General features: G+C 41.8%; 1 protein-coding gene across 1 annotated transcript in view; it reads right to left on the reverse strand.

Annotated features, from left to right (window-relative positions):
* Positions 1-587: 587 nt before the first annotated feature.
* LOC102577402 (aldehyde oxidase 2-like) overlaps positions 588-19,326 on the reverse strand; it is a 65,765-nt gene continuing 47,026 nt past the window's right edge. Inside the window, 12 exon segments of the mRNA XM_059727216.1 lie at positions 588-1,339; positions 3,279-3,446; positions 5,029-5,217; positions 6,648-6,713; positions 8,401-8,515; positions 9,129-9,181; positions 11,180-11,254; positions 11,970-12,098; positions 13,215-13,310; positions 14,706-14,933; positions 16,630-16,821; positions 17,208-17,294. Of these exon segments, the coding sequence (XP_059583199.1) occupies positions 1,286-1,339; positions 3,279-3,446; positions 5,029-5,217; positions 6,648-6,713; positions 8,401-8,515; positions 9,129-9,181; positions 11,180-11,254; positions 11,970-12,098; positions 13,215-13,310; positions 14,706-14,933; positions 16,630-16,821; positions 17,208-17,294 (1,452 nt within the window). The 3' untranslated portion in view covers positions 588-1,285.

The following is a 19,326-nucleotide window of genomic DNA, read 5'->3' on the forward strand; positions in this document are numbered from 1 at the left end:
CCCTGCTGCAGCTGCTGGAAGTCCTCAGCTGGGCTTCCTTGCAGCCCTACTGCTGCCCCAAGCTTAGTGGGGCTAAGCCCCATTAGCTCCCTTTTCTGCCTCCTCTGCAGAAGATATTCTGTTTTGAAATGTTTTCACCTGACCCATCATGCAATGAGGGTTCAGAGTTCACCCAATTGGCCATTTTTTAAGTGATCTGCAGTCATGTTTGTGTTTGGTCACAGCTATAAACTGCTTTCTGTGGCCAGATTGGGTGAAAATTTCATAGACATTAGGGCTGGAAGGGACCTTGGAAGATCATTGTGTCCAGCCCCCTGCTGCAGGGGCAGGAAGTCAGCTGGGGTCAAAGGATCCCAGCAAGATAAACATCCAAATGTCTCTTAAAGGAGTCCAGAGATTAAATTAAGCAAAGGGAAGAAAATAAAATATTTTCAGTTTCATTCCCAACTACATTATTCCTGGCATAAGTATTATTTTTTCTTACAACTATGTCCTGCATAAGCATGTTATAAAAGAACTAGAGGGAACCCCTTTTTAGCACTCCAGTGAAACCCCCTGAAGTAGACATTCTTTCTTTAAATGTCTTTTTATTGAAAATATTTTAAAACAAATACAGAGATCATAACTAAAAAACAACTAACAAAAATGCCACTTACTAGCTTTTTTCATGTTGTTTACAGTCTCGCTTCTTAAATTCAAATCCATATCCTTTTCCACGGCTTGGATTGCTGTGGTACCTAATTCTAAAATTATGTCAGTTGCCCAAAAATATAATAAAGTGAAAGATCCAATAAGAACTCCACTTTAGGAGCATTTTAACCTAAAATTATTAACACAAAAACAAGACCTGTTAGCTAGTTCTCACCCTCATACCCTTATTATTTCTGTGAATATCAAATTACCAAGAATATTATGCAGTTGTACTTTTCTCATTGGTAACAGGCACTAGCAATTTATCAAGAGAAATGGTCACTTGGCAAAGTTTATCAACAAGTGGCCTGAGCAAATTCTACGTTAATAGTAATACAAAGATATTTGTAAAAATATAATGTAATTATGTTGTCTCTAAATATTTGGATTGAATGTGAGTTACATGATGGGATGTAAGAGCCACCATCATATTGGCAATACAATAAGAGCTATAGATAATATCCAGGTGTACAGATACTCTGTGCATCAGTGAATAGATTTTAAATCAATTAATTTACTATTAAGCTTGGAACTTTTTAAAATTGGAAAGTGACTAAAACTATCACATAATTACTTCAGAGTCTGGGAAACAATATTAGGCTATTCCAATAGCCCAAGGTTTGTAGGTTCCAGGCTTATCTTTGGGAATCTAAAAGGGAAAAACAAACAAAAACATGATATTGTTAAGTATGGCATCATTAAGAAAAAGAGAACCCACTGTAATTCCAAGATGTGTATTCCCTAAATAAGTTTCCTAGTCCTGTAGATGCCACTATACACGCTAATCCACACTTCTTCCTCTTGTACGTGGATTATAAAATTGGTATGACTCTAAGGAACCTTTGGGTTATTTATAATCACTTAGTTCATCAAATTCAAATTCCAGTAACAGACACAAGCTCTTGCCTTTCTCACAGATGAGCTTGTGTGTCCAGGGGCCCCAAAATAGGGAGAGGAATGGGTGGTAGTTATTACTAAATCAAGTGATGAGGGGGTGTTGGCTAGCTGTGGAGCTGTAGCAATTAAATCACAGCTGCAGGGAAATCCAATAATTTTAGGAGCATTTTTGGAGTTGGAGACTCCCTAGACAGCTCCCTGGAATAATAACAGGGTTTCTCTTTAGATGCCTGGCCACAACCTTCCTCCCATGTGAATGTTGAAAGTGTAGGGCAGAATTGGATGTTGGCATGTCAGCAAAAAAATATGGAGGTGTGGGGGAGAATGAGGCAAACACAAGGTTCCACTGGCTCATGGCAGCACCAAGTTTAGCCTGCCCACCCACATCAACTACTTGAAAGCTAGGCCTCTACTTATCTACTTGAGTTCTCAGAGGTTCACAGAACACATAGTTGGCCATACTGAGGAAATCAACGCTGGGGCATTTCAAGCACCAGAAAATCCTTTCTTTGTAAGTGGCTAAGTAAATCCTCTAGAACTGGCAGAAAGCTGTGATTCTACAAGAGGGGAGCTCAGTGATTCCAGGTACTTACTGGTGCTACCAACATCACCTATGAACTGCTGCCCTTCCAAGCCTTCAGAGCAAGGATTTTGGGATGCAAAGTCCGCCTGAGAAAGCCTGCCCCCAACGCACTCCTTTATACTGACATTTTGGCCTGATGCAGGGACCATGTTGGTGGAACAATGGCACTGCCAGCACCTCAGTTCAGCCATGAGCTATATATTTCCATGCGTCCCCTGTCCCAGTTCTCCCCCCCGCCAGCTGCAATTTACCCTGAAAGAGGAGGATTTGGTTACTTTTTTGATCTACACACATCTCCTGTGCAATTCCCTAATATCTTTACTAGTGAAACCCTTGGGCCATGGGGATCGAGGCAGTTGTGATCCCTGGGGCTTGGGGATGCAGAAAATCTCTGAGCCCTTGATCCCCTGGGCCCAGGGGTTTCACACACCCCTGAGCCCTGGGGATCTGTGTTCACACTGGGCACAGTACATCCCTACAGCTGGGAGACTCTCTTACATATGCAAATTAAAGCTCGATAACAACCAGCTATAACGCTAGTACACATTTTCAGTGCATGAAACCCCTAGGCCCGGGGTAACCAGCATCTAGCTCATTCAGGATTTTACAACACCTTAAATTATGTCTAGCAATTATTTAAAAGTTAGTGTAGGTGGAAATAATTGTTCAAGGCCATGTTCATTCTTGGCCTAATACTAAGAAGGAAATAAAATGACATTAGGGAGGAAGTCAGGCCATAATTTGCGAAGTGTATTTGGGTTCCTCTACATGCAAGAGAATATGTATGTTCAAGTCATTATTGCTGAAGAAACTGAACAGATATTCATGTTAGATTCAGAGCTTGATTCAGCCCAACCCCTGTATGCTGAATGATCATCTTTAGATATATTTTTTGCTGGCAAAAGATATATAAAGTACGGTACTGTTGATTAAATAAAATACAAAGTTTCAGTGGCTGTCATGTGATATGTACAAGAGATGCAGCTCAATGAGCATTTCAGGTGACAAGTCAAAATGCAGATTAATTCAGAACCGACAAGATTGGAAATATGAGGAGGACGTGGCTAAACCAGAAATGTTTCCAAGGATTCATAAAAAACTTCATTACCATCTTAGTGAAGTCATCAGCACAGGCCATTCGAAGCTGCTCAGCAGTCAGAGGGCTGTTCAGCGTGAAGGTCTCTGGTAATCCTCTTTCCTTCCTCACAGCAGCCACTGCATCCCTTAGAGCGAAGAACACAGAGCTTCCCAAGAATACACCAGCCTCACCCATGCCCTGAAATAGAGAGAGATGAGTTAGAAACTGTCAATAAAAGCCCAGATCTCTAGTTGTCATAAATTAGTATAGCTCTGCTGAAGCCAGTTGAACTATGCTAATTAACACCGGTGCAAAATCTGACCCAAATCTTTAAGATGACCAATATATCTCTTCAGACCTCTCAGTAGATCCAGGCCAGGGAGAAGCTGAGGACTAGGATTTGGCCCATAGCGGAATCTTTATTATTATTGTTGTTATTGTTATTATTTCTCCCAGCTGATAATAAGCAAAGGTTCATTCAGGGACTGCAAGGGTAACACTGTAATGTAATGAAACAACTCAGGACTTTCAGTATAAACACAGCTTCACTACATACAAAATAACTACAAATGGATCTCCTGTTATATGACTGAAAAGTCTTAGGATCTCTGGGATCAATTATACACTGCTAAGTCTCTGAGAAGTGGGAGTTTTCCTTCCTCAAGAATCTTTTCCATGAACATCCAACATGGACTTCCTTCTGGAAATTTCCACTCCTTGGGTGTCTATACATGTGCTCCAGGATGGTGGTAGGAGTTTAATTAGAGCAGCTCCCAGACAGATGCTCTAAATAAGATGGTGCAGTATCATGCATATTAAGTGTCCTGCATTTCAAAATGGCTGTGGGGGTGCTTTAACTAAAGCTCATTCAATTAGTTTTAGTTAAAGTGCCCCTGTGGCCATTTTGAAATGCAGGATGCTTAATACACATGACGGTGAGGCATGCTGGAGCGTTCTAGTTAAAACATTCCAGCAGACTCAATTAATCAATTAATTGATTAATTGTAGAACGTTTAAGTAGAACATGTTGGAGCACATATACAGGCACCCCTCTAGTGCAGTTACTTCAGGCCAGGTAGTGGGAATTTCTCTTATCGGTCAGAGGCCTGTACCCCACTACAGTTCCAGTTACTTCTACTCTGAGGGCAGAACTGGTGCAGGAGCCTTGTGTTGAATCTGCACAGGTGTGAATACATCCTTGAAATAGGAATGACAGGAAAAGCTTTCTCTGTAGTTAAGCCAATGGGCACGCTGGACTCAGTTCCTACAGCGAGCTGTCACAAGCCTCTTATACGACAGCTGGCAAATATCCGCCTGCCTCAGTTCTTCACCTCTTTACTATGAATAACAATTCTCCTGCTCTCTGCCTTTTGTCAGTTTGTTCGTTTAGCCTTAAGCTCTTCAGGGAAAGCTCCTTCTAAGAAGGAAATAAAATGACATTAAGGAGTCATTCTACCCTTCAGGGCAAGCTCCTTCTACTACACACACGCGCGCATGCACATACCACCCCCCCCCCCCAATATACAGCTAACTGTAAATGATCCTTTTTCTTACTGGCAGTGCTTGCCCATAGGTCTTTCTACTTGTAGGGGTATGACTGGAGAGTGATGTTTCCCATTTTAAGGAAAAGGGATTTCTCTGAATGTCAATCATAGCACCGCAAGTGGAACAAACTCTTGCAAATGTGCTCACCAGACAGGACAAGTGGCATAAGTAACTATAAGTGGCTATAACAATCTTGCAGTAGAGCTCTATACAACCTATTACGTGGCTCACTTACCTTGGAAGAGTAGATGGCAAGTGGGTTTTGTGTGTTTGGCAGCAAGTAAACATTGAACTGCTCAGGGATGTCACACACAGCAGGAATTTTGTATGCATCGGGGCCCAGAGTGTACTGCTCTCCTTCTGGGGAAAATTGTATTTCTTCCATTGTATAGAGTCCTACTCCCTGAATGAAGCCACCTTCAATCTGAAAAGAATGGAAAAATGGAAAAGTAGTCTCATGCATTTAATATTATAAAAACATGTAGGAAATTGAACATTTAGGGCACTGACAGAAGTGATATTTGTCACGCTATTGACCCCTTGAAAATACTCTATAGCCATTTCCTGACAGAAGTGCACAGCTGCAAAGTCCCTGATTGTGTGAGAAATTAATCTTCATTTAATGAGGGTTCAGATGAAGGAGCTCCAAAGCAGAGCACCTTCATTAATTTCTGTTTGTCCCTGAGTGCAAACAAGGCTGGGCCAATGGTGGGAGGCTCCAATCCACTTCCCCTTACAGCAGGCTGGGAAAACCCCAGACTGGAGCTCCCTCCCCTCCCCCATCTCCCTTCCCATCCTGCAGACACAATTGAAGTTGGGGGCATGGGGCAGGCCTAAGGGAGGGAGGCTACAGACACGCAGCCTCTCTCATCTGGATTGACTTCAAAGTGGAGCTCAATCCCCCCTCTCTCCCCACCTCCCAAACAGTGAATATCTGTTGGCGGTGGGGGGGTGGTGCTAAGTCATGGTGCTTACAGTGAGGAGCTTCACATCTGTCAGTTTAAATCTTTTTCTAGAGAAATGGTCACATGCTCTTAATTCATAGGTTGGAAGCAAACTTGAAACAGGCTTAATTAAAATCTGTGGCAGGGACTTGTAACTTGTAGAAATGACCAGGCCTAAGTCAGTGGTTGCATCTGTGGTGCAAGTGGGCAAAGTGGTGTAAAGTGAAAAGAAATTTGGAGATTTGGAGTTAGTGGGCCGAAGAAAGTTATTTGAACCAACCGAACAATTCTTGAGAGTGAATCACAAGTGTAACTTATTTATAAAGGGGACATAAGGAAGATATGTGGGAAAAACTATCTCCTTTAAATCTCCAAATAAAACAGCACATCTTGTTCACGCTACTTTCCTGTTTACACAGTACTTTTTTCCATTTATACCAAACAACATACACCACTGCTCTGCTTTCGTTATCACTAAGTTTGGTCTCGTGTACATGTTTTGGAATCTGTAACCCAAAGTCACAAAGTTGAACTTTAAAGGTGAGGGCTATTTAGGCCTACTGTTTTCATAACACTTGAATTCTGAAAAGAATGGCATCAAGTTTCAGAACTGGAGGATAAAACTGAATGCAAATTAAAGAACATCTATCTTTTTATCACTATATGGACATGTATCTAGGTAGATTTTTTTTATTTTGTACTCAGTTTTATCTGTATCTATACATGCATACAGAATGCATATGCAGATATAAATACACACACATATACTTGCATCAGTTGGTGGATTTCAAACTATGACATGGGTAATAAGCATTTGATTAGCTTCTTAATGGAAAATCCTTCTAAGCGAAGATAGGAGCTGTCACTAATATTCAGAGTAAAAAGCAAATATGAAAGTATTCAAACATACCTGTCCTATATCTACAGCTGGATTTATGCTGAAACAAGCATCCATGATAATGTCTGTTCTGATATTCTGTTAAGTCAATATAAACTGTCATGAGTACATATTCTACAAACAATAACAAAAAAATCAAAGTTACATATCAGCAGCTGCAATTCTTCCAAATGTGTGATCCATATATCCATTCTTACTTATGGGTCCATCTCATAAACCGTGATTTAATCAGATAATTTTATTCCTGGAACACATTCTTGCCTGCTTTTCCTAGTGATTTCATGCTGTGGGGATAAAGGGTGATACATACTTCCTGCTTCAAAGTTTCCTCTCAGCTAGAGAGTCCTATAATACTTGACTCAGTGGAAGAGGAAGAGGAAGGGATTTGAATGTATATGTAAACAACAATCTCAAAAAACTCCAGTTAACAGTAAGTAACTCTGTTTTCTCCTTTGACTTTGTAGCTGCTCCTGGCCTGAGGCCTCTCTTCATCACTCCATTTTCTATAGTAATGGTTTGTGCTGCTTCAAAAGAGTCTATGAACTAGGGCAGGGATGTCAAACTCATTGGGCCTTGTAGGCTGGATGAGTTGTACAAGGCTGGTCCATGGGCCAGAGGAATTGTTTGGGACCAGCCTCATGAGCTGGATTGTGCCCACAGACCTCCCCCTCCCCATGATGGATTCAGCGGATGCAGTGCTTGCTCTCACCAATCTGGGACCTGGCAGGAAGGGGCCCAGCATCCCAGACTCTTGGCTCCTGCCATGGGAACAAACTGCAATACTGGGCTTCTTCCCATGGTGCTACTGGGGCTCCAACGCCATGGCTGTTGCCAGCTTGGCTGGTAAACACCCAGGCAAGAGCAGCAGCGCTGAAGTTCCAGCAGCACTGCAGGAAGAGGCTCGGCACCCTGGCTGCTTAGCTGCCATTGCAGGAACAAACCAAGGTGCTGCTGGGGCTCCAGCACTGTGGCTCTCACCCAGCCACTTGGCTACCATGGAAGGAAGGTCTCCCATCAAGTACATGGGCCGGATGACCCAACTGTGTGGGCTTGATTGGCCCAAGGGCTATAGGTTTAGCACCTCTGGACTAGGGATTTAAGTAACTTTAACAAGAATTTTTATTCCATAGTAAATTTACTGCATAATAAGGGGTGGATGAACAATCAGCTCTCCCAAACTGGATGCCAGCAGTGAGGTGCCATTACAGTGCCAACTTAATAAGAAGCTCGTCTGCTACTCTGGGATGAAACTGACTCCAGGAGCAGGCTCGTTCTGGGTACACTGTGATAACTTAAACAGTCTATAGTTTCTACTCACTTTGAGGGGCAACCTTACCTTTCACTGGACTGAGTTACACTGAAGTAAAGCTGTATGTCATGTATTGCTCCACTTTTACTACAGAGCAAAGCTAAAATTACTCTGGAGTAAAAGCACTGTGTGTCTGCATCAATAACTACTTTCAAAGCCATAGTACAAGTTGGTTATATTATTAACTGTTCTTATCTATTGCTGCTCTATTGTACTTCTCAGCCTTCATATCTCTGCTTAACAGCAGATTTTCTTTAAAAAAAAAAATTAAACAAATGAGACTAAGAAGGACAGAGTCATTTAGCTTTGCTTGATAGTTTCCAGAGAGCATTTAACAAATACACTTCCTCCCTCTGCAGCAAAGAAAGCAAGAGGAAGAAAATCATCCTGAGTGAAACATTGGTGGGCGAATAACCCATCTGTATTTAAGGGAACAGAAGAACATTTGCTATTTACCTGGTGGTCTGCTGTCAGACAGTCAATCTCAACTTCAGAACAAGCAACTCCAGAAATAAAATATGGAAAAGCGTGGCCTTCCCCTTTTTCCCAGTTCATATTTGTAACGTAGCCTCTGGTGGAAACAATACCATCTTCAGATTAAATTTCATATTGCACTCAATCTGTATCACTTCTTCCCTCCCAAAATGGAGAGCAGATTGCAGTGTAAATGACATAGCAGCAGATTAACAATATGCAGAAGTTGTCTGCCTTCACAGCATCTCCCTAGGTGAAAACCCTGAATGCAGCATTGCTGTTGCTTTTCTGTTGACCCTGGGGATGTAGGGGACAGAAGAGGAGCTTGTGTTGGGGGAGATTTGTGGATGCCATGGAGCACAGCTCTTTGTAGGCTCCTTGTGCCCAATCATGGCAGACGTGGGAGGCTGGGAAAAAGAACAGGGACCAAACACCTAATGAGGTGTGGAAGGCACAGAGGGAGCCAACCAACATGGTATGAGGAGGAGATTCCCCTCCTTTTCAGTAGAAAAAAAAAATGAGCACTGGAGTCTGGAGTCTCCCCAGCAGGTAGCCACTTCACTGGGCTCTCTGTTGGATTGGCCCTTAGCACAGGAGGAAAGAGAGACAGGAAAAGCATTGAAGAGGGTAAATAGGGAGAATTTGATCCTTGCTCAGCCATAACCAGGGCCCATAGCTGTGATTCAGAAGGCCTCAATAGCATTTCTTACTTGAAAAAGCCTGTAGCCGAGAGACTGATACTTTGCTGGAAAGCTTCCATAATCTGCAATGGACATATTTATTATCACACAAATCCACATTTATAAGAAGGAAATAAACTTTTTAATGCTAAAACAATAAAAAGAAAAAGAGATAGCCCTAAATTAAAGCCCTGCATTTCCTTTTGCTGCTTTGAGGAATGGCACAGCAGAGTTACTTCAAAGGCTTATTGAACAAAGTCTGGTTTAAACCAAATCACTGTGCCAGTGTAAATAACTTAGTTTTAGTTCAGCATAATTACAAACGTGTAGGGCTTCTAATACACACCAGGCCTAATTGACCTACTGATGGTCACAAAAGGAGTCAGTCCAAGAGAGCCCAGAAACTGCTCGCTTTCATTTCTCTGCTTCCCCAACTAGATCACACACCATCTTTATTGCATTTAGCAAAGACATTCTTGCTTTTCTGCACAACTGAATAGGAAATATTCATGTGTTTGGATACCAAAATAACCACTGTGGCTGCTTGCAGATATTAAAAAAAAGGCACTTTAAACTCAGTGCATTCCTGCATTGAGCCCCATGCATACCCAGAAGAGGCAGCACCTTAATTGGACTCATCTTGCCTGACATCTGTAAAGATCAGGTGCTTTAGTGGGGCTTTTTGGCACTTTTATCTAATAGCTGATTGATCAGCTTTAGCTAAAAGTGCCAAAAATCCCCACTGAAATGCCCAATCTATGCAGCAGAGCCAGGTCGAAGTAATGTGCTGCTTCTTCTGGTCAAGCGTGTTTTTGAGTTTTTTTAAATGTCTGCAAGCAGCCTGTGATTTCATCACTGTGATTAACTAATGCATGAAAATCAGGTAAAATCATCATGACAGACCAGTGGTTACGGTCTATTTCAAACAGAGATAAGGTGAAGACATTCTTTCAGAAGTGCATGCAGGAAAGGGCTCTTTAGCTTGTAAGTCCTGAATGGTAGGGATGACCTCTTTTTCTATGTGTGTGCAGTACCCAGCATGACAGGGCACTTTTAGAAATATTTACAAAATAAATATTTCTGCTACTAATTATTGGTAATACTTCGGAGGCCTCAACTAGCGTAAAGAACCAACTGCCTTTCAGTTTAAGAGAGAATTAGGATTTTAGAGGCTTTTGTGCCCAGCACTGCCACACTGGGCAAGTACTTGAGCACTTGCCAAGGAAAGAAAAGCCAGTGCAGTTAATCTGGCATGGGAAGACACAAGAGAAAGGACTACAAGTCAATCCCCTTGTCAAAGACTCCCAGTGATATGCTGGGAAACACTGCCAGAAGGGAGAAAGTTCATTGCACATGGAGTAATGGGAATCAAAAAGGCAGGTGTATTCATAGTGTCATTAAGGAGGATGAAGGGAAAAAGCAATACCCTGCCTAGATGTAACTAGCTAAGGCCACCTCCAGGGCAAAGGTACCTTGGATTGTAGCTCTCTAAAGAGGCCTTCCTCTAGCAATGGCCAGAATGTTGCAGGCAGGTTTCAAAGTGCTCTTGCTCCATGTGGATATAACAGCTCTGGAGCTTTTGGGAATCATCACTATATAACAATATGTCCATTAATGAATGTTTTATTTTTGCTGCCTGGAACAGCACAATTTTCACAGAGTTATGCTTATGCACAAAATCTGTCTCAGCTATCACCATTTCCTTTCCAATAATGTTGTGCAGTTTACTGCTCCACAAGGTACTTCTGATGATGAGTACTGTATAGCTGATGCATCTATGTCGCTGGAGTCAGATAACACTCCAGCATCTATCTGCATCCACTAGTGGACCTGGCTAGCCTTGGACCCATACTGGGGATGTAAGAAATGGCATAAGGACACCTCACACAAAGACAGTTTCAGGACCTGGCCAGTCATGCTGGGAAAGCAGCCTGCAAAGCCCCTGTGGAGGCACAACCCCTCCCTGAGCTGCCCCCAGGCACTGAATTTCCACAAAACTCCCTTTGTGGGCTGGGGCTAAATACCAATGACTCGTCCATGGAGCTATCAGGCCTGTAGGAAGATATACAAGCAGCACTAACCCAGTCCTCCCATTTGCCTTCAGGATTCTTCTGAATGATGGGTTCCAGGCGCTTCCGAAGAATCTGACAAGCATCCTGGGGAGGAGACAAATAGAGAACAATGAATAGAGCCAAGAAGACGAATCCAGCAACAGTGAACTCTGATCTGTGAGACAGATTCATTCTGAGGATGATCTTTCTGCTCCTTCCCCTGGGCATCTAATCCCACCTCTCTTGCCTTCCAGCTGGATAGCACAAAGGCAGCATTTACCAAGGACCAGTAGTGGTATCTGCTATGGTGTATGTAACTGACCTATTTGTACCCCTGTGCATAATGGAAACCAACAAAACCTGGCTCTGCTCTTTTGTTGCTTTTACACTGAATTTAATACAACTGGATTTGTATAACGCATGTCTTGTTTACAGTCGTGTGAGAGCAGGATCAGGCCTAAAGTGCATCAAAAGATACAGGTGTTTCATTTTGACTGTAAACATGTCACAAGATGCACAGAAAATGTTTGACATCAGCTTGTGTTTAATTACTCACAATGATACCAAGACCAATAAATTCCTTTTGATAACTCAAAGATATATCTTTAGATCTGATACAGAAAAACTGGTGAGCAGGTGTTCAGTGATTTGTCCTGCCTCACACTACACAAAAACCAGCAAAAGAGAGCTTGAGGTGAAGGTACCGACCTGCTCTCTCAGAAACAGTCAAAAATAACAATGATTGAGGTGCAAATGCTCAGAGCAATGTTAGCTATTTAAAGAAATAATAGTCATAACAATAATTCATAATAAATATAACCTGAACTGCTTTTCCATTGGTTTCTGAGCTAACTGATCCTGCTGTGGCTTGCCCATTAGGCACAGTTGCTGTACTTGTTTCACAAAGATGTATGTATGACAATGGCACCTTTAATTCACGGCTGGCAATCTGAAAGGAAAGTAGAACACAACAATATGTGGTCCCTGACAGAGACAGAATCTCTCTGTCTCTGAAAGAGATTTAGGTCATAAAAATAAATAAATAAAAAGAGCATTATCATAACATATATACACAAGACCAAACTTGATGGGAATTCTAATATTACATTGACTATGTTATACACTGAAACCTTGCTCAGTCACACTCTATATGCAGGGATTCCCACCATGAAAGGAGCATTTATCAATAATTGATCATCCTGGTGTCTGCTCTTATAAAAATGACCTCTTTGAATACTTGCATATAATGAAAACCATCATGAAGGAGAAGCCAGAGAACCTGACTGCTTTCTTGCTGCTTTTAAGCTAGATTGAATGCCACTGGATTTGGATAATTTATGCTTGGCAAGCAAAGTGGGTGCCTATTTATGGAAACAGTTATGTAAAATAAAAGAAAATTTTCACTTACTCTGCATTGCTTATATTTTTCTAGGAGAAAACAATGAATAGAGGGAGGGACAGAGAATTTGGCACTATATCTTTACTTGGAGGAATGCTTCTCTTTAACTTGGCTTTTGTTGCTTGTAGAGTATTTTGAGACAGATTTTAAATCCAAGGATGTTTTTTTGTGGGGCTTAAAATCTCACATTTCTTTTTGCCTGACCAAACCATCAGAATAGATGTTTCAGCTTCCAATGTCTCACCAATGTCTCTCTGCATTCTGACAATTCTCTTTTCCAGTATCCCACATGTCAGTCCCAAAATTACTTTTTTGCTATAAACTTAGTGGTTTCATATGCTTATTGTTTATAACTACATCAGAAACACAGAATTATGGGACTGATGTTACAGAAATTACTTACATGAAAGGAATTATTCTCACAGTATTTTCTTTTTTCCATCAGATTATTTTGTGGGCCCTTTATTTTGGGACTCTGTCACATTATATTCTGCATTTGGGCCTTGGATATGCTATAAGTAGCCACATAAGGTGCCTCAGTTCTTTTAATGGACTTAGCTCCTCCAAGTACTGTCCCCAGAGTTTCCCTATAGGGTCTGATGTCATGGTACTAATATCTTTCTGTTGTATCTCTGTGTATATTCATAAGGTTAATTCTTGTCCTACCTGTAATATCTTGGTGTGAATTCCTTGTCCCAATTCAATTCCACCATGTGTCACCAGTACTGACCCATCTGTATAAATATGCACCAGAGCTGCAGCCTAAAGAAAAAATAGCAGAAACTTGTTGATTCTTTTTAACCCATTAAGCTTGATGTTAATGTAGTAACTGCCTTTAAATGGGAGAAAGCATCAGAAAGGATCCAAACTTATTTCTCAAGGGTAAAGCAACCAGCATGTGGTTAAAAGAGAAAGAGGGAGTGCTCTAGCTATCTAACATGATTAGGCTTCTTGTGGCTAGCAGTTTTGGGTGAAGGATGTTTAGTTAGGCTGCTTGTAGTTGATAAGGATTCTGCAAGAATTTCAACAAGCTATTTATACAAATTGCTTTATTCTTGTGAGATTGGGTGAAGGACATGTTATCTAGCTTCTGGCTATGACATTTCTAGTTAGCTAGTCAGGCAGAAGGTAGGGTAGGGCGGCGCTGTAGAGATTAACAGGTTCAAAGAGGCATGAGCTTTCATAGATGACAGCTTCCTTTGTCAGATGCTAGCAACAATCTACTTCTGATGAAATAGGTTATGTCACATGGGCCCATGGGTGGTCAGGTCTGGAGCTACTCAGGGATCAAGGTACCAAGCAGGATCAGGGTGGATGAACAGAACCTGAGGTCTAACTGGGTCAGGAAGCCAATAGATCAATCCAGGAGTGGGGTCTAAGAGCAAACCAAGTCAAGAATCCAGGAGATCAAAGAAAGAGAAAAGCCCAGGAGCAAGCTGGATCAAGAAAACAGGAGGTCAGTCAGGCTTGTTGCTGAGGAGCAAGCCAGAGGGATGAGCAAACTAAGCTTAGGTCAGGTTGAGCCCTGCTGCCCAGACACTTTCTGTTCCAGTTCAAGGCTTTATATGGAAGAAATGGAAGGTCAATTAACCCTGGCTGGCCCCTCTGGTGACAAGGAGTGGACAGAGAGTTAGGCCTTACTGGAGGCTTCCAGTCAGCCATGACCAGCCTGGGTGACCAGTTATGAGGTGGAAGGCCACAATAGCTGACAAGCTAAACCCTAGAATTGGGGCTGTAGCCTGACAGGCTGTTGTGTATGAAAGCTTGTGCCTCTCTGCACCAGTTAGTCTCTAAGGTAGCATCCTGCCCTGCCTTTTGCCTACAAGGACTAGCTGATAGAGGAGAACATAATTTCTTGATGTTGCCAGTAAATTACACAATTCTTTGGTGGAAAGCAGTAGCCTGTAAAGAATCAGGAACCTGGAGTTCTTTTCTAGGCCAAGGGAGGGTAGTGTAACCTAGGGATTATGTTAGTACATACAGAGGGGACAGGCTGGCACATGAATATGACACATTCATTCTGAAAGTGTCAATGGGTGGATGTCTCTTTCCCTCTCTTCCCTTCCTCAACCCTTTCCTCCTTTAAGCTCTTGAGGGATCTCTTATTTGGGAGTGGTGGAGGTCTGGGACCTTTATGGCCACATTCCTTGAGTTTACCTGGTGGTAATATGTTGTATTATATCCAACTGAGAATTTCATAGGAATAATGGCAATCCCCTTCTTTTTCCAATAATTTTGCTTGTTAAATTCTTCCACTGATGTTTTCCTGCTGTAGTATTCAGACTTCGCCAAACATTCTTTCCAGCATCTCTTCAGGTTTGCTGCATCAAACTCCTCTTTGAAAGGAGTTACACTAATTCCTTCATACATATTCAGCTCCCGAACCTGGAAAAAGAGGCAAATGAGACTATATCAATTATTTACTTTGTGCCAAACATTTACATAGCCCTAAAAAACTTGGAATCAAGGGATCCAATCCTGTCAGCCATACTTACATCATAGGTACAGTGTAGCCATGATAGCTTAGGGAATATGGGAAAAGTGAGGCTTATTTGGTAATCTCTCTTGCTGGACCAACTGTATAGCTGGGAGATATGTTAGACAAGGTTTTGGACAGAGAATGCCCTGCTGCAAAATGCCCTGAGGAAGGACACTGGGTACACAAGGGCTGTCTAACTGGCAGCCCTCAAATGTTTAAATTGTGCCCTTCTGGAACCCAGAGAGGGAACACGACCACTTCCCACTCCCCCACACCCTTTCCTGCCGCCAAGTTTGGCATCTTTGGTTGCTGTTGGTGACTAAATCCAGTGGCAGGGTTAGCAGCAGCAGAATTTATTCTCTGGATTCCAGAGCAGTGCCAACACAGCAGCTCTGGCAGCTACATTGTCAAGCTGACACCCTGCCTCAGGAAGTGGATCATCCAGCCCATGAGAAGCTCTGGAGTGTGGAGCTGTGATACAGGGCCAAATGAATTGGATATGCTTGGTATACACAAACGCTTGCCTAAGATCTGTTTTTCCTATATAGTACATTCAATAAAATATATTACCAAAGAACCCTGCTTTTTATGTAATGATTAGAAAGCCAGAGGAGGGGCTACTGGAAGAAGTGAGTTTTGAGAAGGCATTTGAGGGGAGAGAGAGAAGTCACATGGCAAACAAGGAGATTACAAGGTAGATTTAAGGAAGTCACAAAGCAGGTGAAGGAAGCAAAAGGTGGAGTAAGATACAGGATCTGGAGGAACATACAGAGGCTGGGTAAGTGAGATATAGGTGAGAGTAAGATGGCTTGGGCCATGGAAGTGATGCTGAAAAGCAAAACTGATAGAACAATCAATGAAAGAATTAGAAAAGCTAGGAAGAAAGCTACATTGTTGGATACTTGGGAAGGAAAATTATTTTAGTGACCATAGTTTGGCTAGACCAAAGGCTGGATGGAAACCAGATAAGAGAAGGTTACACCTATCAAGGCAAAAGGTAGATAGAGTATGGACAGTCATTTCAGTTGTAGGTCCCATTAGGAAAGAGCAGATTCTGGTGATATTAGAGAGCTGGAAACAAGGAAAATGGATAGCAGGGGAAGATTCAAAAGAAACCTGAATTTAAGACTGATATTACAAACACAGGTGACCAGAATTGTTGCTGGAAATAAGAAGGGAGGCAGAGAGAAGGTGTTGGTGGGAAAGGTAAGCAGTCCATTTTGGAGAGGCTGTTTTAAATGATGGATGAACAACTAGAAGTTGGCCAGAGAGGATGGTGATTCTTCAGTACTAACTCATGGCAGTCACACCAGGTCTGATACATCAAACTGAGAAAAATCATCTAGGGGTCTGAGCTAGTCTCTGCCATACTTACTTATACTGCTCAATGTATTATTTTGTAAACATTTGCAGTAGACCTAAATACAGATTAAGGTGCTATTCAGAATCAGTACTGGTGGTAGGACTTGGCCCTATACGCATCTACTTCAGTGTAAAATGCTTCCTAAGCAAACTTTTTCTACATGGATTTGGCCATTTACTTCAGTGAGAACAGGGACAAGACCCTCGTGTACCTTATTTCATTAGCCTCAGTCTGTTTACCTTCTCATGTGGTAAACCAGTTTGGGTTGCCACAGCTGCAAGATAGGATTCTGCAAACAGAGCTGATTGTGGGAAGCCAAATCCTCGGAAGGCAGTATTTGATGGCAAATGTGTTTTGCAGGCGTGGCCCCGGACTCGGAAATTGGGGATTTTGTAAGCATTATCCATTTTTAACACAACATACTCTATTACCTGCAGTAAGAGAGGAGATAATGATAACATGAACAGTTTCTTTCCTCTTATAATGACAGTGAATCCTGTGGTAGGAAACCACTACCAGAACTAACAAAAAAATGTTAGCCATACTCATGGCTGGGGGGAAAGTGGTTCAGGGGGACAGTGGTTAGGTGGACAGATAAGCTAAGTGGTTAGTTAATAAAAATGGGCATGTTCCACTGCAATCGTAACATTTGAAATTCCTAAGTCCTTCTGAAAGGAGGCAGAGAACCTCATTGATTGATCCTTGAAGCAAACATAATTTCCATAGATACATTTATAACAAGAGTGGATTTAGGATGTACCAGTCTCAGAAAATAATTTTCATTTTGTTGAGTTACTGGTAGCTTAGAAGGGCTTACCATTTCCGACTCATCTGGTGTACACCCACCATTAACATAGCACTGAATGTCTGCTGCTATGATTCTACCATCATTCATGAATCCTATCTGTAACACAAGAGCCAAAACTTTTGTGGTCTTTCCAGGCAGTATGACAACCTGCTCTTTGTAACAAAAGTAACCAGTACATACAAGTTAAACAAGAGACTCAGACTTCTACTTTTATGAGTCCTGCTCCTGCACCCACTGAAGTCTATTGGAATTTTGCTATTGACTGTGATAAGCAGAAAGATCAGGCCTCATATGAGTTTAAATAAATGATCCACTATCTAAAGGATGATGTCACTGTGGAGCTTCAGGGACAGACTTTGGCTTCAGACTATGCATCATCAGAAGAACTCCACTATCCCAAGCAGTCCTTCTGCCAGTCTCTTATCTGGATATTAAATGTAGTTAATTGACTTAGGTTGAATCTGGAAAGTTGTTCACAGTCTCTTTCCTGCACAAAACAGCAAGGCAAGCTGATCCTGTCCAACTGTCTACAGTGCCTTTTTACCCAACCCTGACCTGAGTGGGAATATGCTGGCCAAACAATAACAACTGGGTTTGTAATCAAAGCTCTTTCATTCTCAGAACATGTCTAGACCTATTCATCTTATATTTATCTTGAACATACAATAGCTCACCAGTTACCATTTATTTATTTTCCCTTTGCCTGGAGCATTTTCCATGCTTTTCATTGTGTCAGTGGATGAAAGTGGTGGGTGGTGTCTGTCTGTAGTTGTCTTGAGAAACACAAACACATTTGTAACATTCCTCCTCTGTCACCATCAATACAAATTATTTTAAGCCTCTTGGGAACCCTGCAAACATACCTATCTTAGTTATGTGCTTATGTGAGGGGCTATGAAAGGCAGTGCCTTCAGAGCAACCAGAGTTCTGTAGAGTTCAAATCCTCTACAGGGGGCTTGGTCTTGCTTTCCTCATTCAGGAAAAAATTTGGCTGAATTAGGCCTCCAAGACCAGGTCCTTATTTCTGTTAAGGAGAGAGAGGGTACCAATTTGCTGGAACTTTTGAGAATGTTATTTGAAAGCTTTAAGTAGAGAGAGACAGTTTATCTTCACGGTTTTACCTGCAAAGCTTTTAAAAATATAAATTCATTTTCATGGGTGTTATTCAACTTGTATAGTGCCTCCTCATTCCCCAACTCCCTTTGGTTTCGACAGGAATTTGGGTTGTATGATTAAAGAATTGGTTTCCAATGCTTTGCTTCCATCTTTCTTGTAACTAAAGGTAACGGCCAGGAAATACCATATTTACTTGCAAACACCACACACCTTTTAAACAAAAATTAGCCATCCAAAATTAGGGTGTGAGTCTTAAGCAAGGAAACTGATTTCTGTGCTGGAATGGAGGTGGGGGGATGCTGGAATCACTGCAGGGGGCTGTGCTCAGCTCCTGGCTGTATGGAGCAGAGGCAGAGTCCACTCCTCAGCCTCAGTCACCTTCCCCCTGAAACTCCACAGCTAGAGGCTTAATCCTTCCACAGCCGGGGCTGAATTAGCTGTAATTTTTGTCTCAGTAGCCATGGCAAGTTGGAAACATTCCTGCTGGAGGGTGCATAGGCTGTAAATAGGTTCTCCAGCTGACACAATTACTTTTGAAATGTTTCCAAGTCCATTTCACTTGGATACATTTCAGAAGTTACTTCTATCTCTATCCTTAGCTCTTTATGGCAGACACTATGCTTTAATGCGTTTAGATGGCACCAAATGAAGGCTGAATCCTAATCAGATCAATAATCTGGAATAAATCAATAAGAAATAAAATAGAAACATAAAGTGGGAGGGATATGTGGGTCAATGCATCCAATCCTTTACAGTCACAGGCAACCACAAGCCCCTCCTATCCATATCAGAAAATCATTCCAGAACCAAATTGCTCTGATGATTAGAAATCCTCTTCTAATTTTCTGCATAAACGTATGCATGGTTATCCTCATTTGTTTTGTGCTAACATTGCCTTTAATTGAAATAGCTTTTCTTTCTCCCTGACATTTGTTAACCTAAGGTATTTATAGATGGCAAGCATATCCCGTTTCAGCCTTCATCTTGCTAGACTAAACAACCCAAGCTCTTC

Source organism: Alligator mississippiensis, chromosome 4 (genome assembly GCF_030867095.1).
Source record: "Alligator mississippiensis isolate rAllMis1 chromosome 4, rAllMis1, whole genome shotgun sequence".
NCBI classification, from domain to species: domain Eukaryota; kingdom Metazoa; phylum Chordata; order Crocodylia; family Alligatoridae; genus Alligator; species Alligator mississippiensis.